Source organism: Parus major, chromosome 1 (genome assembly GCF_001522545.3).
Source record: "Parus major isolate Abel chromosome 1, Parus_major1.1, whole genome shotgun sequence".
In the NCBI taxonomy this organism is placed as follows: Eukaryota; Metazoa; Chordata; class Aves; order Passeriformes; family Paridae; genus Parus; species Parus major.
In genome coordinates, this window is record NC_031768.1 from 7,069,252 (window position 1) to 7,095,014 (window position 25,763).

Consider the following 25,763-nt stretch of genomic DNA (forward strand, 5'->3'; position numbering starts at 1 on the left):
AGGCTGTGGTACACATGAATGAAATAAAAAAGTTCTCTGAATGGAAAACAAGAAAAATAGTGATCATCATCTCCACCTGATGAGCCGAGCCTGAAGGTGCTCTACAACATCTCTTCTTTTTAAGGCAAAGCTATTATTTTTAATATACTCCCTTTTGTTCCTGTAATTGGAGAGCTTTTTTTGACACATTTGTTCATTCTTGCTGCTTTTCTTCTCGTTGTTGAATGATTTAATACCTAAAGTAGTTTTCCATTTTTTTTGTTTTCATTCACTTCTGTTCTTTTTCTTTGCAAGGAAGAGAAACAGGAAAAACACTTGGTCACATATTGAAGGAGTCTGCTAGGAGAATGGCAGTTTTAGTTTTTCTGAACACTCTTGAGCTGATGCTTTTGATTCAGCTGCTGGCTTGTGATTTTCTGTGAAATGTTACAGAATGTTCGAGTATAAAAATAAAATTTTGAGGATTTTGTTCTATGCATTTATTCCAGTACTCATGGTAGAAATGTATCAGTGGACAAGGCTCCTCTTATTTCTCCCCTCTCCTGTTCAAGTACTAGAATCTGTGCTTTGATTACCAGTCTTTTCTGGCCCAAAATAATTTCTTGCATGAGGTACAGATTCTCATCTACCTCAAGGTGAAACAGAGAGAAAGTTATATTTGTCATCAGTTTCTTGAGTTCTTTATTGCTGAGGGGGCAGAATGTTTCATTTTAGCTTAATGAACCAATTTTGATTTTTCTTTCATACCAAGAGTTAAAAAACTAGTCAAAAAACCCTTATTGGAAAGTTCCATTTTCTGAGGTCCTCATAATTATTTATACCTCAGGGAAATGTCTCATCATTTACCTGTGTATGCTTAGTACATACATGCCTAAAAATCATTCTTGTTCCTCCTTTCATCCATCTGGAAATGGGACAAATAATCAGTCACTTCCTTGAAGATTAATTCTGGAATCATAGTTTTGGACCTATATGCTGTTCTAGTGAAAAGAGTGCTCAGTGTGTAATCTTGCAGCAAAAGCAAATTAATAGTGAATCATTGGAAACATATTACCAAGGAAGAAATGAGTTTAAAAAGGAATCTCTGGAGCCAAGAGCCAGAACTCTTCAAGAAGTCTACTTAGTAGTTACTTGAATTTGAGGTCTTGACCCTTCGCTAGGAAATGACCTTTAATGAGTTGAAAAATAGGAAGTGAGGGGAGATCTGAGGACAGGCTCTTGCAGGGTTGTTCTGTGTCAGCAGTAGCTGTTGCTTCTGTTTGGAGTGGTCCCCAACTTCAGTGTCGGGCAGACGTGACCTCGAAGTGCTGTGCTGTGACCTCCTGTGCTGTGCCATGTGGCCCTGCCACCCTGGGAAACCACCCAGCAGCTCCTGCTGGACCTTTCTCCAAAGGGCCTTGACAAAGTGCATTTCCTGTTTCTGTACCTGCTGCACCTGCAGTGTTCAGAGCAATCCTTTTAAGACCATAAAACCTCTTACTACAATATTGATTGAAAACGGATTTTGCTTGTCCGTGTGTTGAAGTAAATAATTATTGGCTAATGCTTGTTTTTGAAGAGGAAGATAGTTTCTGTTTTCTTAAAAAAAACCAACAAAAACTGAAGTATAATTTTTGATAGCAACAAGTACACGTTCTGATAAAATTTATTAAGCACATCCCTTCAGAAGGACCCTCCAGCTTAAACCCTTTTGTGACTCTATGAATAAAATAGCAGAATTGACAAGGGTAAGGTCAGTGTTAACAGGTAATTGTGGAATTCAGAAAATGAAGTATATGTGAACATATAAATACTTTCTGAGTCCTTTGTGTATGAAGAATGTTGTAGGTCCCTGGTGCTAAATATTTATTACATGGTAATAGAACAGCAAATTTAGTGAGCATCTTATCTCAGTGTTCTTCCTTTTCCATCCCCACAATATCCCATCCACTCAGTGTTAAAGAAGAGTTGTTTACAAACTATAGATACATTAAAGATATTTTTACATACCAGTATCTGTTTATAATGTATGTATGCCTAAGAGATTTGGTAGGTATACAGAATGACTGATAAAGTGATTCTGATTTTTTTGCTCAGTAAGAAGAAAAATCAGACCACAAACCTATAATTTTTATTGGTTGAAGTGGCTGATCATTTAAGGATAGCTTATCCCCATTTTAGCTTGGAGATATGACAGGACAGCAGAAGAAATCTTTCTGTGTGTATTTTGCTGTTACACTGACAAAACCATGGAAAAAAACTTACAAATTACTTCAGAGAATCTCTAAAATTGAAGGTAAATAATTTTTCAGTTTGCTGCATGAATTCCAAACATAACCTAAGGTTTTCTTGGGGAGCATTTCCCTTTCACAAGCACTGGAGTACTGCTCCTTCTCTGGTTTTCTTGTGGATGGAAAGCAATGGTTAAGATTTGGTGTTATATTATATATATTTTTTTTTCTCTTGGATTAATATTAGAAAGTATCTATTAATATATATTAGGATGGGATCCAGTGAGCTGCTGTCTTGTGCTTTTTTCTTTGTAGGTTTCACTCTAAAGCTGAGTTTAAACAGAGACTTGGTTTCAAAGATGTGAGCTGTTGAAAAGTAGAAATAGAATGTGATAGAAATATTGCTGTCTGGGAACTCAGTTTTGTGACTTGTACTGGGATATCTAATTTTCTAAAGTATCAGCTCTTCAACCCAAATGTTCTTCTGTGCCACAGTCATCATAATGCATTATTTTAAATTTTCCTTTGAGAATAAAACAAAAAGTGTCAAGCCAGCATTGCCAGTGATGTCTTTCTAAATGTGGATGCCCTCTAATGTGAAGTGCTATTTCACAGCAAGGCTCAATCACTATTTTAAGCTGCAGTGCCATGTGTAAATGAGCTGATACAGTGACTAATTGGAGGTTTAATTAATTTTGGGAATACTTAATTTTTGAAAGAGGTTCACTTCAATTAAAGGCAAAGGGAAAGTTAAAGAACAAATATGTGCTATAAATTGTGTGGATGAGTGAAGAGAGAAGATCTGTCTCTTTAAATGTAGTAGTAAATTGCTCTCTTTGCAATAATTGTCATCAATTTGAATACAATTGTTTTGAAAGTATTAATCATGTTAGGACAAAGCAGTGTTTGCTGCTTAGGTAAGCAAATGTACAACCTTTCAATAAAAAAAGAAAAAAAAGGGTATAAATGTCTTCTGGTGTGTATACAGCTATGGCATCTTACTGCATCAAACTGACAAAACCATTCTTAGAAAACACTGATGTTGATCTGAACACTTGATCTAAAATGCTGAATTAAGGTGGCTTTAAGACCTGCGTTGCATGTTTCAAGTTCTTAACTATTAAATCTTGTTAAATAAGGAAAAGGAGTCCCAGGTGTTTTACTTCTAAATGGAAGGTCAATTTTAAAGGAGCACTCTGTTCAGTGGAGGAGGTATTGCTCATTATTTGGGGTTTTTTTCTATCAAAATGTTTAATTTGTTTTTCTTACTTTTTTTTTTTTAACTTAATGAAAAAGAAGTAGAGAGCCAAAGTGCCTTGTTTTATATTAAGTTCCTCAAAAAATTGGGACTCACTTGGAAGAGATGGTGAGCAAGTTCATGGTGATCTGATGTGATCTAAGGCTCTGAAGCAAAGGGGTTCAGGAAGTGTGTGTTCACAGTGATTCCATTCCCTTAGGTTGGCTCGGTTCATTGAGGGACATGGGAAGAAAACAGGCTGTGGTTTATTTCAACCACAACTAGTTCTCCTTGCAGACCACCAGGGATTGAAGGGAAGGAGACAGGAAGCAGAACAGACAGATAAACTGACAAGATTTGAGTATAAAAAGATAGTTTGCAATATATCGGTTTATGATCATTGTCCTTGAAGTCCCAATGACACACAAAGTAAAATAATTTAAAGTGAAGGAGATGATAAAAAAGGCTTTGATGTTATCAAAGTTTTAGGGTTTTATCCTAATTCAGGTGTTGTACTCCTGAAGGAGAAAGTAATTAATAATTGATTTTCTTCAAGTTTGTGTCTGTCTGATAGAAAATGAACTGCTCTGTGCTAGACAGTAAAGTTATCATCAGAAAATAGTTTCAGTAGGGTTAAGGTTACATCAGGTTTGCTCTGGTAATTGGAAATTTTGGGCTCATGAAAAGACATGAGACAACCTCTTTAACATTTCAGTCCACATTTTCTGGCTTGTATGTACTCACTAACTTCCTCAGTAATGTAACACTTGGATTTCCATCTGCTCAAGAGAGCAAAACCCATCATGCATCCCAGCTTCAGATTAAGTTCATACATTTTGGATTTTGGCATACCTTGTAGGTGGAATTCTGAGTGTTCCAGTTGTTGGAGTGTGCTGCTGCCAACCCTGATAAAATATCAGTGAAGAAATCATCTGTCCTTACTGCTTCCTTGCATGTTTTAAGGCTCCTCATATTTGAGCTGTTCTGCAAGCTGACTGCAGAGAAGGATTTTGCAAAGTTGGGTTATGTCTGTTAAAGGTAGCATAGAGAGAAATGAAATAGAAAGCACATGACATGATTACAGTTTGTATGACTTAGAAAACAAAGTCTTATACAACTTAATTCAGTTACTCTTAAGAAATAAGCAGTCTTATCTATGCCTAACAGCTTTGATGATCTGTGTCTGAGGTTACAGGAGTTCCTTCCCCAGTCTGTGTCACCTCTGTACTTTAGACCTGTAAAATTCGAGCTGCAGGGTTGGCAAAATGAGCTTTAGAAATTGTCATTTAGCAAGAATGTGATACTCATTTCCCCATCTGCAGGCACAACTGTTGAACAGCTCCTCATATCAGCTGAGAGATAAATTGTTGTGGTTCCTTTCCTCACTGGGTGGTTTCAGTGCTGAGACTCAGCATGACCTGAAAGACTTTTGCTACTCAGCTTCTAAATAAGGCTTCAAGCTCTTGTGCTGGGAAACACAGATTCTTGTTTTCTGACTCAGGTTATAGAGCATCACTGTGAGCTGTTTTAACTTAATTTGTAAACTTGCTGTGTGCCATTGCAGCTGGAGAGGACTAACTGCAACCATGATTTATTTAAAAGTTCCTTTGTGTTACTTGGCACGTGGAAGTGATGATGTCTGCTTAATTGATCAGGGCATGTCTCGTGAATGATTTAAAATTTCCTACAGTTGGACTAGTCAAGCTTTTGTTGTGATGCTATTGTCATGGGATGCATTCATCTGATATAGTGCCTTAACACTATTTTGAGGCTGTGTGTGGCTTGGGTATCAGAGAGAGTGTTTTGAAAAAGTTGGAAGTCTGAGGTTTGTAAATAGCTGAGTCTTTCTTCAGGTTGTGTTTAAAAGTATTTTCATTTCTGTGTGAAATTGCTGTATTGTTTCAATAGAATGAGTTAATTGTGGGTGTCACTGAATTCACAGAATAATAAAATGGATTGGTTTGGAAGGGATTTCAAAGATCATTTAGTTCCAACCCCAATTCTTGTATTCTGTGCTGTACAGCACCTTTCTTTTACTTAAGAGTCTTTGGCATTCCTCAATCCAAGTAGAGAAGTCTCTGTCATAATCATAGTGAAGTTTCAATATGGCCATAAATTCTGAAACTGTAGGGGTGTCTCTGTACCTTTTCTGTTACAGAACTGAATACGGTGCTCTAAATTTTTTGTCCCAGATTTAATATATGAAGGAAATGACTCAAGTCAGGATTTTAAAATGTTAATGGAAGGAGAAATCAGGGCATAGCTGTACAAGATAAAGGTGGGTTACACACAGATCTGATTGTCTCAGAGCTGCAGTTTGTAGGCTACTTTTTGATTTATGATTCCTCCAACTCTCTTTGTCTGCTCAAAGCACATACACACACTGTGGTGGCTGGGCAAGCTCTCCTGCCCAGGCTTGGCAAAACCAGATCTAGAAGCAGCTCAGCCAACAGTGAGAAATGTTGTTAATCATTGAGTTTGGATGAATTAACAGAATTTGGGGATCTGCCTGCAAGTAGGGATATGGTCTTGTGAGGTGCACTCAGTTGACCTGCTCTTCCATATCAGAATATGTTAAGAGCATTATTTAATGTCTCCAGAAATGCTTGGGGGGGGTGGGGAAACAATGACAGTGAAAAGAGAAAGGATTATTTGAATGAAATACATTTGATTTCTAGTAATTTATGACCAATTAGGAAAGAAAGGAGGTGTCGCCAACATTATTCCAAAGCTGCGGTTTAGGTTTTGAAATGTTTTTAGATTAGCATAATCTATACTATTGTAAAGGAATTTTACTTTGAATGCTAAAAGAGAAAGCAGGAACTTGGAATAAGAAGGTGACACTGATAAATATAAAGTGAAACATTTTCATAGAAGATCACTTTTGAAAGTGGAGAAGGGATTCTGAGTCAATAGCTGTATCCTTCCAATGCCAAATGAAGTCAGTTGAACCTTTTTCATTTAATGATGAAGGTGGATTTTTATGTTTTAGAGTCTTAATTGAACATCTGTTTAAAAATATCTGGAGTAGTTTTTGGTAAAAGATCAAACACCAGATAATAGTGGGGTGTGGATTCAGAAGAGAAAATCGCCATCAGTATGGGGGATTTCATTGTGTGTTTGGAGCAAGGGAAGAAGAAAACAAACATGCATTTTCTTGACTAGTTTGTTCTGAGTACATCACGTGTCCATCATTGTGCTAATAAATACCTTCCTTACTTCTCAATATTTAGATTGGGATTCATTGACTACTTTTGGTATTCATGTTGTTTGTCAGAAATAATCCTATTTCAAGAAATCTTTGCAAGTATGTTGAAAGAATGCAAAACCTGGATTTTAGCTATGTGAGTACAGGTCTAGTAGTGTGATGAATTACACACTTCAGATCATCTGGTGTGTAAAGGAATACCAAGGCACAGTTATTAAGGTTTGTAAGTGCCCTCAGAGGGACATTTCTGCCTCCTCAGGGTACCTTTTATTTTGAGAATGGTGTTCCTTTGAAATCTCATTGCTCAGAAACCTGTCAGCTAACTTCCAGTTCATTGTTTGAATGGAAGAATTTGTCTTTCAAGCTATATTAAAGCATTTATTTCACTCAGCAGGTGAATGCTCAATCAATAGACAAACTTGTGAACAAAGGCTCTTTCCATCCTCAAATTTTCCCTTACATCTCTTTGAGAAGACTTCAGAAAGGATTTCTTTAGAACTCACATGTCTGTCATTAAATAAGTAGCAGTAGAAAAGGATTGATTTGCCACAGTTAGTGCACTCTTAAAACAATCTTATTCTATTTTCATAACATACTAATATTTCATGTTTGAAAGCTTGACCTACCCTGTTTAGCTTTTGGTACTGGTTGTTATTAACATTGAACAGAAGTTTCCATACTGTAAGTTTAGGCACCAAGGACTGAAACTGTCTACTAAAAGCTGCTTCCAAAAATACATATTTGTGCTGGTGGTTTTCAAAAGGTTGCCATTGTTCTAACTGATGTTTTGGCAAATATAACTTCAATTTCAAAAAATAATTACTCTTTTTTGTTTGAGTGCAATAGTAACATTTATCTGAACTAATTCTTACCTTTTCATCTGTAACTTCTGGGATTCTCTAAGTGCTGTAGGTGAAAAAAAATTATGAGCTTTTGTGGAATTTCAAAGTATTGTAATGGAGGTTGGTTATATCTACTGATACCAAACATGAAATAAACCAAGTTTGTGTAAAACAGACAGACTGAAACAGCTCAGAATTCTGTTACTCTTGTCGTTGTCCATTATCCTTTCTGATTAGTTCTGAAAGAAGGAATGAGTTTCTCACCTCTATTTTTCTCCCTATTTGGATTTTGCATCCAAATAAGGTCCATTTAAAATTTAATAATGATGATGTCAGTTACATATTACATAAGGTTTCTAAGAGTAGTTCTAAAGGGGCAGGGTAAGAGAAAATGTCATTAATACAGGAAAATACAGAACTCACGCAATGTTCTTTACACCAGTCTATAGTCAGAACTATTAATTTTACATTCAATGGGCAGCAAGGACGAGAGGTATATTCTGTGTAAATACTGCACTTAAATGCACAAATCAAAACCTTGTTGAGAAGTAAGGGAATGTAGCACAGTGAGGAGGAGAATGGTTATTCATTGCTGGTTTCTGTGTTGCAGGGGTCCCTTCAGCGTCGTGCGGCGATGCATCAACAGGGAGACGGGGCAGCAGTTCGCTGTGAAGATCGTCGATGTAGCAAAATTCACTTCAAGTCCTGGATTAAGCACAGAAGGTAAGAATTAATAATTAAGCAAACTCCCAGCAGACAGGTTTTATTGATTTGTCAGCCTTTCCTATGTTTGTTCTCTCCATGATACTTTCTGGATTGTATTTTCTTTTTTAGTAGTTTTAAAGCAAGGTTGCATATCTCAAAATTAGCTTAGTGCTTGAGTCTCTAATCTTTAGTAGTTTCTACAGATCTATACAGTGGTAATCATAAATATTAGAAAGATAGTTAGGTCCAAGCTATTTCTATTTCTGTTTGGATTTTTTTCTTAAGAGTGTGAATTTTGTAAAGAAAAAAATAGTTCTGAGTCAAAAAAGCATACACAGGAAGTAAACCAAGAGCACATGAGTTGTGTTTTTACTAGTCTAGATTTAGCAAGTAATTTTCTATAAATGGATGAAGGCTTGCTATTAAAGTGCAAAATTATATAAAAATATATTTTTCATACAGTCAAGATTACAGGCAATGCTGGAGAACTGCTACAGTGTAAACACAAGGCTGTAACTCTCTAACATATCCCATTTTAGAGTGAAACAATCTATTTTTTACAAGTTTAATACACAACTTGTGTGTGCATAAAGTTCTTTCACCCTGTATTGAGAAGAGTGTTGCCAGCTGAGTGATATTTGCTGTATTCTCAGTGTCCTGTATTTTTTTTCTGGAGATCATATTCTTTTGTACAGTAATGTTTTTGGGGGATCCACTGATGATATCAAAGTCCTCGTGAACCCAACTTCAGCAAAAAAGGCTGAATGACTTTTGTTGGTTTTTATAACAAATGTTACCTTGAACCTTAATGACTAGCTTGATTTGCAGGGTAAATCATAGGTCTTGCTTCAAATTTTACCAGATATTTTCATTTAATAATGCCTTTTTTCTAGCCCTCTAACAAATTATAAGCCACATTTTCTACAATATTCATCTTCTGATTAGCTCCATCGTGGTTTTGGCATGTTATACCAAAACCATTGCATTCTGAGCTAGCTCATTAAAATGCTTTGATATCTTTTAAATCAGTTGTGTCCATATTCTTTTTTTTTTATTCTAAATCTCATTCAAACTGCTGATGATAAGACACATTTCTGCCTTTAGTGGAATATTGCCTTCCTGGCTCCATGACAGTAAAATTCAACCTTTTGGGGCCATGAAGAATTTCTGAAAGGGAAAAGTTACGGGCAAAAGAGAAGGGACTCATCAGGAGGAGAAGAAAAGCCAACAGTAATAGTAGATTGACTGAAAAAAAGGGTAAATGTGGGTGGTTTGAGATTTCTGTCTGGGTCAAAAGAATATGCATGGGAGTGTATTAAGAAATCTTGGGGTTTTCCAATTCCACTTTTGTTGTATCATTGTAATTTTAATTCAAGATAGCAGGTCATTGAGGTACAATCATAAACATTTTCTGGGTTTAGTGGTGCTTTGTTTTGTTTTGTGGTTTTGGATTGTTGTTTGGGTTTTTTTGTACTTGTTGTTTTAGGGTTGGTTTTTTTAAAGGTCTTGAATTGTTATACCTTAGACTTGTAATATTAAGACACAAAGACACATAAGTATGTAAGTGAGCGTGGAGTGAGTTCTCACCTCTACATAAAAATGTGAATTTTTCATTGATTCTTTCCATCTTCTGTGCTCTTTGTTATTCCTCTGTTTTTCATTTGGCTTGTTTTGTAGTTGGGTTTTTTTGTTTGTTTGGGGTTTTTTTTGCACATCTATTCTGTCCAGGTTCTAGGGGGTGTTTAAAGATTTTTTTTCTAGTTTGCTTATTTCTGATGTGGCTTTCCTTAAGAACATTGGTGGGCAGCCATGATGATGGTATTGGTATAAAGTAAATATACCTGTGGGGAAGCTGTGTTTGTAAACTGTGTTGAAGTGTGAGCTGTAATGAATTGATAAGGTTAACCCTTGGAGGTATTCTTTACCTTGAAATTTTGACCTCTGCAAGTTCAGTTTGCTCTTAAAGGTTATTTTTGCACAACTCTCCACCTCCAGTCTTTCTTTGAGGCACAGGAGTGGGAGAACAGGACATTCTGCATGTAAGGGAGCTGATGACAATTCCTTCCATTAATTCATATATATCTAGAGTGCTCAGATTAAAGATCCCAATATGCCTTCACACTTCCAGATTAAATCTAAAAGGTCTTTGTTCTTGAGTGCTTTTACATAAATACCCCTGTAGGATGATGTGTTTATGGGTAAAAACTTCATTTTTGTTTGTCAGCAGTGTACTCTTGTGGCAAAGGCAGCCAACTGCAGAGTGCTGCAGAGGGGTAGCCAGCAAGGCAATGCAAGTGATTGTTCCCCCTGTTCATCCCTTGTGAGGCCACACCTGGAGCACTGTGTAGTGCATAGCAGAGCTGGCCTCAGTTGGTCAAGCCTTAATAAGAGAAGCTGAGATGAGATCTGCTGCTGTCTTCAATTAGTTCATAAAAGGATGTAGAGCAGATGGAGCCAAACTCTTGATTTGGGCACATAATGAAAAGACAAAAAGCCATGTGGACAACTTGCAACATGAAAAAATGCTAATAAGAGACAAAGAGAAGAAAAATCTGTGCCTGATTGCATGGAGAGTTCGTGGAGAGCATCCTCAGAGATGCTCAGAAGTGAATTGCACAAGGCCCCAAGCTGCCAGGTCTGTTTTGACCTGCTTGGAGCAAGAAGTTGGACTAGGTCACCTCCAGAGGGTATTTCCAACCTAGCTGATTCTGTGGTGTTTGTAACAACAGTCTGTGTGTAATCTGTGGGCCAATATAGTTGCAATATTATATAGGGAGAAAATTTAGGCATAGCAGTACTGTCCTAAAAAAGAGATAATTTAAAATTAGTTTGGATACAATTTTTAAAACCAGTTTTGATTTCTTTAACCTGTGAGACAGCTGGGCACCAAATATGTTTTTTCAAGGCACTATTTTCTAAACAATTCATTTAGAAAAATGCCTACTGGTGTCTTACAATAATGGTATCTCCTTACCCCAGAGTAAGATAAACTCAAAAGCTTCTCTAGGCTGATGTGTTACCAGCTGGTGTTATTGTGGGCATTTGTGGCATATGATGGAGAAGCCACTAGCTCAGAAGACAAACTTCAATCAGGTATGGTGTTCTTTCCCTAAAGCTGCTCAGTACTCATAGCATGTATAGACACAGACATCTCAAGTGATTTTTGTGTCTCGCTGCATCTCTGCAGTGGTTTGATAATAGCAGGGAAAATTAATGCTATGTAATGATGCCTGACAGCTAGCAAATCTAATCTAGGCTAAATTCTATTGGATTTATGTATTAGTATTCATGGTCTTGCATATTGTGTATCATCAATCTCTGTGGTGTTGTAATTCAACCATATTAATGAAGTATATTGACACCTTGTCACTATTCAAGTGGCCACATGATCTGGTGGATGAATGTTGGATATTATATATGTTGACAGATTCTACTACAGTTCACTCATATCATAGAGAAACAAAAAAAATCAAAAATAAGAAAATGTGAAGGTTGAATATTTTTAGGCCTAAGAGTCTCTTTTGTATGGTGCAGCTGAGAGAATCCATGTGGAAGAGTATTTGATACTCTCAGAAGCCAGTAGTAGTAGACTCATTGACTATAAAAAAATATCAGTGTAAATAAACTTATTTTCAAGTACAGCTTTTAGTTGCTATACTCAGAACATTTGGTATAGAAAACTGTGAGAAGCATGTTCCTTTATTCTGAATTTGTTAGAGCTCACATCTTAGTTTGACTGTCCATTTCCTCTGCTGCTCTCTTTACATCCCATGCATTTGCTCTTGTCTTTTCTTTTTCTCTGCACAGCTTGGTTGTCTGATATTTAGTTACCTGCTTTAACACATAGTATCTCTTAAATGCAGGCACCATTTCTCAGGAAGAGAATAGTGATCAGTCCTTACTACTTAGTAAAAGCCAACACATGTTACTTATCTGCCTTTTCTTAAATCCAGATTGCTTTCTTCTAACATGCTGAGTGTTTTGCAGCAATTTAAAGGGCAGTGTTTTGTGCTTACAGTGCATTGAAGTTGTTTTTTCAGGATTTAATTCAACATATATTGGATTCTCTTGCCTGTAGTTTGTTTCTGTAGAAATGTCCTTACGAAGAAATTGATTCTAAAGTGATCCAGCCTTCTAAAAGTCTACACCTTATTTATTAGGTTGTTGTGTGTGGTTGACATACAGGTTTGTGTGCATTCAGGCCACTGTGAGGCTGAATAAATAAGCTGATAGGGAAAGATTGAGGTTTCCTTCAGAACCCAAACTGGTTCTTCTGGAAGCAGGCTATGAAGACAGTCTGCAGAATGCTTTTGTCTGTGACAAAGAGCAAAACTGTAGCCAAGAAAGCAGTGTTTTAAATACAGTTCTTGAACTACTTCTAGCACAGAGGGGCAGGATAATTGAATCAAAACTGGCCTTGCTATGGATCATCCACTTTAGGAGAAGAATTCCAAAATTATTTAATGGGGAATTGCAATAAAAACTGGGAAGGTTTTGTTGTGTTTTAGTCTTGTGGGTTGTTTTTTTTTTCCCACAAAGGGGCCCCCAGATCTTATCCCTGATTAGCTTTCAGATTGTGAGTGATTTTCTTAAAGTTGAGACCTTAGTTTTGTTCTGGTTATTTCATTAAGCAACTTACCCTTGTTGGTTTTCTTATTTTTATTTATGTAATTTATTTAGACTTTCATTTTTTAGAATCATTTTGTCAGGGCAGTGTTTTCAAAAGGCTTTATTGAGTTCATAGTGAAGTTGCATGACAGTATGTTTAAATTTTGGTACTGGAAGGCTGTACTGAATCATAAATTATTTTTCACAAAAGTATCTGTAAGATCCTGCACTTCCTTCTCTGTGTGTTTTCAAGAGTTTCAGAAAAAAAATGTACTGTCAGCGTTAAGCTCGTCTCTTTTGAGTACAAAATACTACAAATCTGTGTGTCATCATATTTCATGGTACTGTACCATATATAGACTGGATTCAAAGGAAGAACGAGTGACTCATTGCCTTTGATTTGGAAATACCATCTAATCTGGAATTTCTGGTCGTTGTCAGGTCTGTGTTGCACCATATTTCACAGATCAGGAGCAGTGACTTCCTTGTGTGTGACATTATTGTGCCCACATCTGAACTCTCGTGCCCAGCTTGGGGCTCCACAGTCTGAGGGATGCCACAGAACTGGAAAAGTCCCTGCAAAGGATAAGATAATCAGGTCCCTGCAGAAGGTGATGAGCAAGGAGAGGTTGAAGAAGTTTGTTTAGTGTGGTAAAGAGGAGGCTGAGGAGGTGTTATATAATGTGTTCTTTAACTACTTGAACAGCTACAAAAATGTCAGAGCCGGGCTGTCCTCGAGTGGAAGCTACTGAACCACAGAGAAATGGCCAGGAATTGTTGTTTGGAAGGCTCAGGTTCAGGTTGGACGTGGTTTTCAAGAGTTTTCTCGATAAAATCACACCAATCCTGACCCAGTGTGTGCAGTAATCTCACCCTGAGTGGGGGTTGGAGCCAATGTCCATCACAGGTCATTTCCTACCAGCTTTTCTGTGACCTAATGGAAACAGGAGGAAGGCACCATTATAGGTTTCATTTCATTTAAGGTACAAAATATGAGGATATTTCAGAGTGTGAAAAGCTCTGGAGAGCAGCTTGACTTTGCTTTTGAGTTACCATTTTAATCCTATGAGAAGCCATAATCCCAGTATTTAGTGACTGTGGTGTTGGAGGTATAGCTATTAAGATTCATCTACTGTGTGTGCCTCAGTAGTGAAGAGTTTGAGCCATCTTTTTATAGACCACAAAAATCACATGGCATTAGTGACACCTCTGGTCATAAGAAAATGCACAAATGTGGAATTTTGAAAAGAAACTCTCAAAGGTTTTGATAGCTGACTGTCATGGAGTTTATGTTGCTGGTACTTTAAATACCACTATGGTTTCTGTGTTTGCTGTACAAACAATAAAGCAAGTAAAGTGGGTAAAGAGGCAGGAAGAATCTGAATTAACCTTGTACCTGTGGTAATATAAAATCAAATATAAAAATAATGCTTTTTAGGATTTTTTTTTGTTTGTTTTAATTTTTTTTTAAGACTGTGTCATGATGGGAGGGACCTGTAGCAGTTTGTGCCTCTAAGAAGGACTTGAACATTGATACTTGAAGTCACTTTTGATGTTTGTAATTTCAAGAGTCTGCCTTTCTGGGGAATAACATTGTTCCTATCTCATCTCTCCTCCTTTCACAGAGGAGTAGAACTGGCCCTGTTTTGGTCCAGGGAATGTCACCTGAGCCCTTTTTTGCTTGTTTTAACTTAATGAAGGATTTGAGGTTTCTTTGTTTTTCTGGAGAAGGTGTTGGCTGGTTCAGTTATAAACATAGTTCTACTCCTTTCTATGAGGAGTACAAATTTCATAAATGTCTAACATTTATAGCTCTCCTGTAACTTTCATAAACAAAGTGTCATTAGAACTAAATACTTGTATGTGGAAATGTAACATAAAAGGTGGAAGCAGGCTTTCACCCCAGCAGACTTTTCTGTAAGTGTGGCAGCATGTTAACCATATAACAGAGCCAGTGGATCACAGGCATGCATTTCACATTTCACCTTTATTTTTTTACCCAGTGTAAAATACAGCATTTTACACTGGGGTGGTTTTTTTGTTGGGGTATTTTTTTTAGGATTTCCTGGCATGTGCCCTGATACAGGCTTCCAGGAATGGGATACTAAGTGTCACTGACCAAATTATCATTGTTTCAACCTCATTTGGAGTCATTCATACAAATTTGATTCATCTCAGGAAGCAAATATGATGTTCTGTAGGGAAATACAGGCTATTATGCAGATCAAAAGCAAAGAGTTATAGAGATCAACTATATGGTATTACTTTACTTCAAGAACATAAAATTTCTGGAAATATTGATGCAAGCATATTAAGAGCAGTGTTCATTAAACATTTTTCTTTTCCATCTTCAGCAGGGAAAGCATAGCTTGGGAATTTATTACACCCACTTTAAAGCATAAAAGGATATTTACCTAATATTTTTATGCACTGTTGCTTAAGTAGAAGGAAAATCATTAAGTTTTTATGTGTTGCAAGCAATTGGTTCTTTATTCCTTCTAATCTGTCTCCAAAACAAGGACAGCTTTGTTTGCTGTGTGACTTCAGTCCCTTGCCTTTAACATTTAAACAAAACCTGATTTTGCTGGGTTTAGTGCAGCACTGAGCACACAATGGCTCTGCAGGAGTGCACCTCTTCCTCCCTCTCTTTTAGTCTTTACTGCTTGGCTGCGTGCTGGCTCTGACAGCTTTGTTCTTCTGCTCTTGGTTTCACTGTGATGCCAACATTGTGAAAAATGACTGTTGTGTCCAATGATTGAAACCACTGTGGACTTGTTGCCAGATCTTTATGAAACATTATCATGAAGCTCCTTTTTGAGAAAGGTGTCATGCAGCTGAGCAGCAAGTGCAGACAACATTTCCCAACTTTCTAAATGAAAATGGTGCACTTTACAGGTTTCAAAATGCAATTACATCAAGTGTATTTAACTGCTGTTTTAATAAATATTCATTCTAAGAATAACATATTAGAGGGCTAATTAAAAAATTGCTGTATCTTGGAATTCTTAGAACACATATCATAATGGAAATGATTATGTAATTAGCACTAAACAGAATTTATGCAGCAGATAATAGATAATTTAACTGTTACTTTAGTTACATAACTGAGTATTCAGTTGGCCTCATTTGGGGTTTTTAAAGTAATCATAATTGACTGAAAAGTGCTCCTATAGTAACATCTCTGTAATCCTTTTTCTCACTTTATATGAGAGGCACCAGAACAGGTTACCTGGGGAAATTTTGGATGCCTCATCTCTAGAAGTGTGTTTAAGGCCAGGTTGGATGGAGCTTTGAGCAACCTGGTCTAGTGGGAGGTGTCCCTGCCCATGGCAGGAGGTTTGGAGCTACCTGGTCTTTAAGATCCATTCCAACCCAAACTATCATATGACTCTATATCACACTTCCATCTATGTGAAATATGAAAATATATTCACATTTGTGATCAAAAGCATAGGAGCCAATAATATTAATTAAGAATAAAACGATAATGCCAATAAATATTATTATGAAAATTTCCTTTAAATTTTATGTCATTTAACTCAGCGAAATAAGGTTTGTCACTTAGAAGTTAATTCCTCTGTATACGTACAATATAGGGCTTAGGGATCATTTGATTAAAGTCTTTATTGAGGTAACTAGTGAATCTATTTGGGTAGTGTAAAACATTGAACCATTTTTCATGGAAATAAACGTAATTTATGCCTGTTTTGGTAATTTCAAGTGTTACAGGATATTTGCTAATTCAGGAAAATTTCAGTGAAGACTTGTGTTTATACATCACCTCATCTGGACAAAAACTGACTGGTCCTTGAAATCTGTTGTTTGAATCCCATCTGTTCCCAGGAGTTTACAACATTTAGAATGCAAGTTTCACTGAAAACTAAACTTTAAAATACTTTAACTTCTTAGTAGATTTGGCAAAAACATTTTCAGATAGTGCTTGTGATCCAGCATGAATCACAGAAGTGAAAAGGTATGCTGCAGTTAATACTACTTATTCCAAACAGGATGATGCCGTGGGTGTACTGAGTACCGTACAAAAGTGTTGGAGGTGGCTGTCCTAGGTCTGTTTCGTGGGGGTTTTGCCAGTGGTAAATCTGTCACTGAAATGCTCGTGCCAGTCAGCTACAGGTGCATCCTCAGTCCGTCACTCTGGATGTGATTCTGCTCTGCAAATCGTATCTCCCAAACCACAGTGTGAAAGATTGGAGTTTAGCAGGATTTAAAGAGCCTAATCTTTGCTCTACCCAGAAATAAAATATCACAGACACACTTCACTATTACTGAAAAAAATACTTTAAAATCTCATACTATTTCAGCCTTGTCTGTCCCTTTACTGAATATTTAGTTGGATGCATAGGGCTTTTAAGAGTACAATAACTTATGTATTTGCATTTAGTATTTTAATATGTGTAGTATACAGTAAGAGATGTCTAAGAATTCTGTGTTGTGTCAGTCCAAAACAGGCCTGAAGCACCTGAGGAGAATGAATTGTTAAAATGTATTCACACAGATACGTACCCAGAAGTGCTGATGGAGCATAGAGATATCACTGAGGGGACATTCAGGATAATCTTTGAATGAACAAGGTGGCTGGGAGAGATGTCTAAGGACTGGAGGAGAGCAAATGACTCTCCTGTGCTGGTCCTGGCAGGCACCAAGGTGAACACGAGCCAGCCGTGAGCCCTCGTGGTCAGGAGGAGCCCGTGGTATCCTGGGCTCCCTTAGCCCAGGCGTTGGCAGAGCTGGAGGGAGATGGTCCTGGCCCTCTCCTCAGCACTCCTGAGGCCACACCTGGACTGCTGGCTCCAGTTCTGGGATCCCCAGTGCTGGAGGAACATGGAGGTGACAGACAGAGCCCAGCAAAGGGCTGGCACTAGGGTGGAGGGACTGGAATATCTCTTCTGTGAGGGCTGTTTAAGCCTGGAGGAGGAAAGGTTCAGGAGGGATTTGTGGATGTTTACAAATTCATGGAGAATACTACAAAGAGAACAGGGCCAGGCTCTTCTCAGTGGTGCCCAGTGACAGGACCAGAGGCAGTGGCACAAACTGAAACACAGAAGGTTCTGGGTCAGCACCAAGAAACATTTTTTTAACTGAGAGTGACCAAGCACTGGCACAGGTTGGCCAAGAGGGTTGTGGATTGTTGGAGATACTCGAAAGTTACCTGGACAGAGTCCTGGGCAATGGGATCTTGGTGGCCCTGCTTGAGCAGAGGGGTTGGACCAGATCCCCTCCACAGGTCCCTTCAGCCATTCTGTGATTCCACACAGGCAGCTTCATAACTTCCTGAAGGGCTGGTGGCTCTCCTGTGAGGACCTGGCAGCAGCTGAGCAGGGTGGAATTTGGGCTCTCCCCTGCTCTACATGCCATTGATTCTCTGTGCTCCTTCGTGGGTGCACAGATGAGGTTTTATCACATAACCTAATGTTTTTCTTCTCTAAAACCCTGGTTTGATTATAACATCCTTTTTGCTTGGCAAAACAAAATGTTTGAGACAGAATTTAAGTAAAGCAAATTTGTTTGAAAAATAAATTTAGGTTGGAGGGGTAAGGGAAGATATTCCTGCTCCAGCTGTCCTAGAGCAGTAAGCAATGCCTGGAGCTTTTAACAGTATAATAAGCCAGATGACAAAGATGTGTTTCTTCACCCTCTTGGAAAAGCAAAGTCATAATTAAATGTATTTTTAAAAGTCTGGAAGTACGTTTTTAAAAAGATTTATTTTATAAAATTTATTTCATAAATTCTCAAGTCTTTATTATCAAACATAGTTGTCTTTAATTCCTGCAGAACTCATGAGGTATGTCCAACTCCTGTTCTGAAAAATTAAAATGCTTTCCAAAACACTTCTGTCTCTGTACACACTCTGTACTCGTCTAACAAATCCTGATTTTTGCCAATAGTCCAGAAATAGGAGAAATAGAAAGAAAATAGTCCAGGAATAGGCTCTAGCTGTGCTTTCTGAAATTCAGTTACAAACACAGGGAAGATAATAAGAATGAGCTGTATTTTCAAATATTTTCTATTTGAATGCTAGCGTGTATTCTGTTCTGGTTTGTGCAATCAACAAAATTCAAAATTAATTGCAGCTGAGCTGCTGTTTCTCCTAATTCACTGATCCAAAGAGAACAATTTTTGACTCTTAAATGCTGGGGTTTGTTCTTTTGTGAATCTAAAAATATATGTCACCGTGGTATGATAAATAATGATCCTTGTGCAATAGCACTGTTAGAATGGCAATTCTGTGTCCTGCCATAGCAGTAGGACATGGGTAAAACCCATCTTTGGGTTGTGTGGTTTTGGTTGGGACAGTTTGAATCCATGGCAAATCTTGCCTAAAATATTTATTTTGTTTATTTTATAAAAGCAAGATTCATGGTTTGTGATCCACAGATTCCTATTCTTTTGTAGTGTCCAGAGTTTTCTGCTAAGTTTGGTAGGTACATCAGTCATGGGCAATTTCCCCATCAGTCAGCTCCAGACATTCCTCTTGGAGCTTTTCTGCATGTACTGGTGTTTTAATGGGGTTGGAGATGAACGTGGTTTTTGAGCTATAGTCAGTGGAAATTTGCAAAACTAAAGATGTGTTAACAAATCTTAATGGACCCTCTAAATAACCAGTTGGAATGAGAATTACAGAGTTCAAAATGGGGGTATATTTTTGATCTGTAGTGCATATATGTCGGTATATTCATAATAAAATGAACACACATAGCATAATCCTCCTCCTATGATCTAGCTGGTCTTCCAGCTGAAAAATTAAGCATGGAAACAAGAGTGAAGCTGAAGACCAGTGACAAACTGCCACAATCTGTACTGCAGTTGTAGAAACTGCACACTGACCTCCATGGAAATTTTCATTCTAACATCTGCATCAGCAAATACTTATGAGTAATAACATGAAATATGTAGAAGCTGAGAGGTCTCCACAGTATGTCATTATGTGGGAGAGTGTTTAGTCCAGTTGTACATAGTGCTAAGCCATGGCTATTTCCCAGGGTAAGAGCTGCTTCAGAAGGGGAAAAAATGGATGTGTAATCTTTTTGGGTAAGGAAAATCTTTGAGAAAAGACAAATATCAAAGGAAACAATTAGGTCTACTTGATATGAAGGCAGATGGAAATACTTGTGTTTGGAAGCTGTCTTGCAAAAATATATCTTGGTTAACATACACAGAATACTGAAGCTTTTTAGCTGCTCAGTCAAGAGAAGCATGAAAATTTAAGTAAGTCTAAGACCTGAAAGTCCTGAGGAGATCTATGAACTTGTTTCTTCAAGACTTTCTACATTTTATCTGCTGTTCTAGTTCTACCATCTCTACCATCAGTTTTCTTCCAGTATATTACTTGTTTTAATGACTGAAAGAAGCTAAGGTACAAGCAATAAATTTTTGTCTATATAGTTACAGTTTTTCAGTAAAAATCCAAAAACTTAATAAATGCTTAAATGAACATACTTTATGTTAATTAAATTTTATCTTTAATACTGCATTGAATATTCTTCTAGTTCTGTGTTTTAAAACTACTACATGTATAAGTAGTAACTTAGCAGAGACCTGTGTTAACCATCTCTGTGTGTTACAGCTCTGTGTTACTGAGCACTTCGTGGCATGGCATTTTCCAGCTATAAGCCATTTATTTTAATGATGACATTTATCAGGGACAGTCTACTCAAACTTAATATATTGTATCTGTTTGATTTCCTAACATGAATCCAACCAACAAATACACACAGTGACAGTGAGTAAATTGGCAATGTAAGTAAAATCACTGTGATCTATGGTTGGTTTACTTAAAATCTATGACAGACTTTCATGGGAGGTTGTTTCTTAAGATCACTTCATATGAGTAAGATTTATGGTGTGTTTCTTGGCTGGGGGAGAGGGTTATCCTATGCATTTCTTTTGCCTAAAATATTCAGTGGTCAATTTTTTTTTCTATCCTTGGAAGTTGCTGTGGAAGGAAAAGCCCAATTGCAAGAGACTGTTTCTAAAAAGTAATGTTCTGTTGTTTCAGAGTGTCGTAGCATTTTTTAAGGCAATTAAATGGGAACTTAATTTTAATACATTAAATAACTAAATTATTTTACAGACACATTTGAAGTTCCACTGAAAGGTCCTAGCAGAGCCAGCAGTATAAACCCCAAGCTTCTTGATTTCCTTTAGAAGACTAACTAAATAAAGTTAGATTTTAAAATAGTTTTATCTACTGTGACAGAACCAGTTATTGTAGATTTCTTAACGTCTGTCACTTTTAACATTGCCTGTGATAAAGTGACAATTTACAGTTGCAGGTCTTACTGAAAATATTGCCTTAGTTTATAACATTATGAGTAGTGAGAATGACTTATGCAATACTACTTTGCCTGAACAAAGTAGATTTTTATTTTTCCTTTGCCAAATCAAATCAGGATTTGAATCAAAGTTGCCACCACAAAAATGTTGCTTACAATATGTACACATCACACATCTGTTTTCAGGTCTGTACAGATTTTGTTCATTTTACAATGATGTTTGATCATTTTACAATGATCTGTTTATCATTGCTGTATCCTTTTGTGTCCTCATCATTGTCTTTGAAAAGCTGTACCAAACTGGAGCCTGTGTTTCCAGAACAGGGCTGGACAAGTGGGGCTGACAGAACAGTTTGCAAAGAAACTTTTCATCTCTGATGTTTTAGTTCTACAAGAACCAGTCTTGTAGATTGGGCACCCACCATCTCCACCTCTTAATAGCTCATTTGATTGAGGGGAAAACCAGTAAAGGAACTGGGATGGCCTGGAAATGTAGAATGGTAACATCTAGGACTATTAGATGCCACCATCTGTGCAGTGTGTGGGTGAGTATCACTGCTTTGCATCTCCTCCCCTTTCCCCCTCAGGAAGACTGAACAGCTCCTGGCTGCTGAAGGGGGATGGAAAGCCCTATTTCTTCTTTGCAGCTTCATTACTCTGCCTCCTGTGGCTTCGTTTGCATTTGCTTTGGTACTTTTTATACCTTTTGGCTTATTTGTTTTAACTCAAGTTGGGGAAAAAAGGGAGTAGAGGACTTGCACCCTAAGTCCCCAAGTCTTTACTGTCTTGTTGATTGGCTTGCTTCCTTTTTTAAATGCACCTTATTTAGAAACCTGTTAGGATTGAAGAGGAATTATCCTGTTGAGGGGAAAGCACAAACAGACAGAGTTCGAGTTTATTCCATTGAGAATTTTGATATTCCCTTTAGGGGAAGATAGTTCTGTGTGCTGTGTGTTATTGTGGAGTCTGAGATAAACTGGTGTGAGAGGGTCAGAAAATAGAAGAGATTTTCCCTTCTTCTGCCAGTGACTGTTTAAAACAGAAATGCAGTCTGAGGTTGGAGTAGGAACTATAGGACCATGTATTGTAAATAGCCATGGCTGATACCTCAGTTCTTTCCTAAATAGCTCATAGGCATTGTTCTGGGATGGTTTTTTTTTGCTTTAAACTACAAACACCCCAGCTGGAGAAAGTGCTTGGACAAGGTAACACAATGGAGAGAGAGAGGAGAAAGCCTCAAATCTTATCAAAGCTGCAATGGCAGCTTATCTGTGTTCCTGTCTACTTGGTAAGACTGGTCAGCAAATAAATACCAATTCAAGATTAGAAAATATGCACTTCATTCAAGAAATGGTCTGGACTACCAGGCTTTTTGCCACCAATTTCCTTGTTTTGGTCATGTTCCGTTTAGTTGGTGTGGTCTGTCTGTAGCATTAACTCCTCTTACTCTGCATTACTGAAGGTACTTATTCAGCTCCTTTTGTACCATCATCCCCTCTTTCCCCCATCACATACCCAAATGAAGAGTTTACTAATTTGGGGGGAATTGCAATCAATTTAATTAATTGTCACTTAAAAGACTTAATTACTGATTCTGGTATTGAAGCAAACACATTCAAGTTTAGGCAGAGCATCTCTTGTCTCCCTCGGTCTCCATCCCACACGTTGGCTTTTTCACTCCTGTATGAGGATTTGGTCATTTGTTGATACAGGGCAGTGCTTTGTTCATTGCTTATCCCTCTGTGTTTTATAACACAAGAGAATCTTCTGCCTTGGCTCTGTTGTATTTAGTAACTACTGAGGAATTATGGGCTGTAACAGTCAGAGCAATTCACAGCTTCGGGGCATGTTAATCTGTGTTGCAAATGCTGGTCTGAGGACTGAGGGCACTTACATGTGCCAAGAGCTTTGGAGGAAAGTAATATTTTAATATCTATTCTGGGGGGTTTATTTTCTTTTTATAAAAATAATTTACATTTTGAAGTCTTTTTCTGTCTTCAGTGTAGAAATAACTACTGGAAGAAAAATTGGTTTCTTCAATGTTATCAACCCAGATGGGGAGAGAAGGTCTCTTTATAAAATTGTGTCTCTTCTGGGTTAGTATTTAGAAATGTTATGTTGTAGAACAGAGCTTAAAGCTGGTCATGCTGTGGTGTGACAGTTTGTTTGCTGATTGGAAGGCAGATTCATATCCTGAATCAAATCTCTATCCTCATGTGGCATTTCAGTAATTTGATTCCCCCTTGTTCTCAGGACTACACTTCACTGTGATCTTTGCCTCTTGCAAACTGATTGCTGGATTTGCACAAGAGAACTCGCTCCTGTGAAGAATGGTGTGTCAGGTGAAGAGGATTCTGCAATCCTTTGTTTTGCAGAATTTGTGATTTATCTTCTGAATAACAAGCCTTGGACCTTCTGTACCTGTACATGCTTTGTTGCCTCAGTTTGAATTTGTGTTTGTGATTGTGCTGGTTTGTCTACTGGCCCAAAACAGATATCAGTTACAATTGGTCTGGTTCTGAGGTAACAAGTAGGAACTGATAAATGTGGAGTTACTGGCTTTGCTGAGATAAGGCTGATTTCAGCATTTGCTTCATACATCTTCAAAGACTCTGCCCTCCTTTATCAGTCAGTACAAAACATCTTAGTTTTGCATCACCCCTCTCTTGTTCCACTTCTGTTTTGTTGGTTCTGGGTGCACAGTTGTGCACATGTGCATAGTTTTGTTTTCCCCTTGTTGTAATTAATGAGGAGAGGATAAGAGTTCCTTACCTCACCAAGTGAACCAGATTCTGGCTTTGTGTTCTGCAGATTGAACTTTCCACTGCAGTTGTCTGAGATTGTGACAGCTTAAGGAGTCTTGTTCCTTTCTTAGTTGGATGGAGCCTGTCTGGCAGCAGTCTTTGCTGTGTTAGTAGTAAGTTAATTGATGTCACTTACATTTGCACAGAGGAAAAGTTGAATTGACTGAGGAAGAGCCCAATTCCTAACAGGATTTAGTGGTTTTAAGGACAGCAGTGATGTAACACTGATTTTCTTTGCAATGTGGTATGTGTTATTTGTTTGTGTAAATGGAGATCTTGGTAGCTGTTGGTTCTCTGAAGTGCTCCGGGAGGGTCAGAGGAGCAGTTTTGTCTGTTCCTAAATTACAGAGGTGTAAATTGTCATTTTTGTCTGGTCTGGAGGCTTTTACACAAAGGCTGACCCAGAAGAGTGTTCTGAGGTCTGATGGCTGGCTTTGGTGGCATTCTCCCCACCTGATCTGTTTCCAAAAAGGACGGTGTGTTTCAGGGATCAGGACTCAGGAAAGCTTGTTTAAACAAGCCAGCTCTGTTCTAGGCCTTGCCTGAGCCTCCTGTCTGGGCAGGGCTCTGGTGGATCCTGTTGCAATTCCATGGTTCCTTAGACCTTGAAAGATGATAAAGTTTTTACCCTTTCATCTGATACGATCCTGATGCATTATTTCAGTGTCCAAGTCCACTCTCCAGCAGATTTTACCCATTCAAAGAGTGATCAAACTTCAACTCAAAGATCAATTATTGCTGAAAGTTTTGTAACTTGTAGTATCAGGTGAATACACTGAACATGTGTTATAATAGTGAGGAAAATCTGTATATTAGAAAAAGAAGATAATTATTTAACTTTCAAACTTAAAAAATTGACTCTTGTAAATTTTCTTACGTGGTTGGGTGATTTTTGTGCTTGCTAATTATAATATGTGTATATAATAGATTTGTATCTCAAAAGTGTTTTCCAAACGAGTCATGAATCAGATTTCACGACTACCAGCAGGCTACTGGTTTTGTGTAATTTTTATCATGTGAATCTTATTAGTATTAGAAATTTGCAGTTACAAAACAACAGAACAAAGAAAGTACTCTGTAGAAGAAATGGTTGCTACATTTGTGCAATATTTACATTTCTACTTCCGTACAGTTTTCATTAACACCCATTGTAGTTGTCCTCAAAGTTTAATTTGGTACATGTATTTTTGCAAAAAAAAACTCTTAAAAATTGGTTATGACAGATGTGTTGTTTGTTTTGATTCCGGTATTCATTGCTGACAGCACACAGTTATTTTGTATCCATGATTGTTCTTAAGTTGGCACAAGTATCACTTGAATAATATTGTTTGTGGTAACAAAAGGTTTAAATGGATTCCAGTTTCATGATTTTCTGTAGCATTTGGGAAAAAAAAGAGGAAAGCAAATTTAATTTAATAAATTTTCAAGAAGGTAGAAAAGCTCAAAGCTTTAGGCTCAGATTCAATGCTAAAGGCTCAAAGCTGTAAAAAATGTGTTGAGCTTTAATTATTTTTTCAGCTTAAGAATGCTGTGGTACAATTTAGTCTGTTTTTAAATCCTATTTACCTAGGAATTATGAATAGGCTATCTGAACTAACTGTAATATGTAATATTATATATATAAATTGTATTAATTTCTCTGTGCTCTGAGGCCATTTTATTTCCTTATTTAGTTGTTCATGACTGATGATTTATGAAGCAGGATGATTTAAGCAGCCAAGTCTTAATTCTCCATGGTAAATGGAGACTAAGGTGTACTGTAGCCAATAAGAAAAAACAGGTGCAATAATACAGCTGTAGTTAGAAAGCATTTGGATGTGCAGAACATGTACATTGTGTTTCTATTATCAGTCAAGGT

At 37.4% G+C, this 25,763-nt stretch overlaps 1 protein-coding gene across 9 annotated transcripts in view; it reads left to right on the forward strand.

Annotated features, from left to right (window-relative positions):
* Positions 1–25,763, forward strand: part of CASK (calcium/calmodulin dependent serine protein kinase) — a 190,470-nt gene that overhangs the window by 41,774 nt on the left and 122,933 nt on the right. For all 9 annotated transcript variants that reach the window (XM_015627878.2, XM_015627887.2, XM_015627903.2 and 6 more), the window contains exon 2: positions 8,108–8,220. In XM_015627878.2, the coding sequence (XP_015483364.1) occupies positions 8,108–8,220 (113 nt within the window). The remainder of the gene's footprint in view (positions 1–8,107; positions 8,221–25,763) is intronic.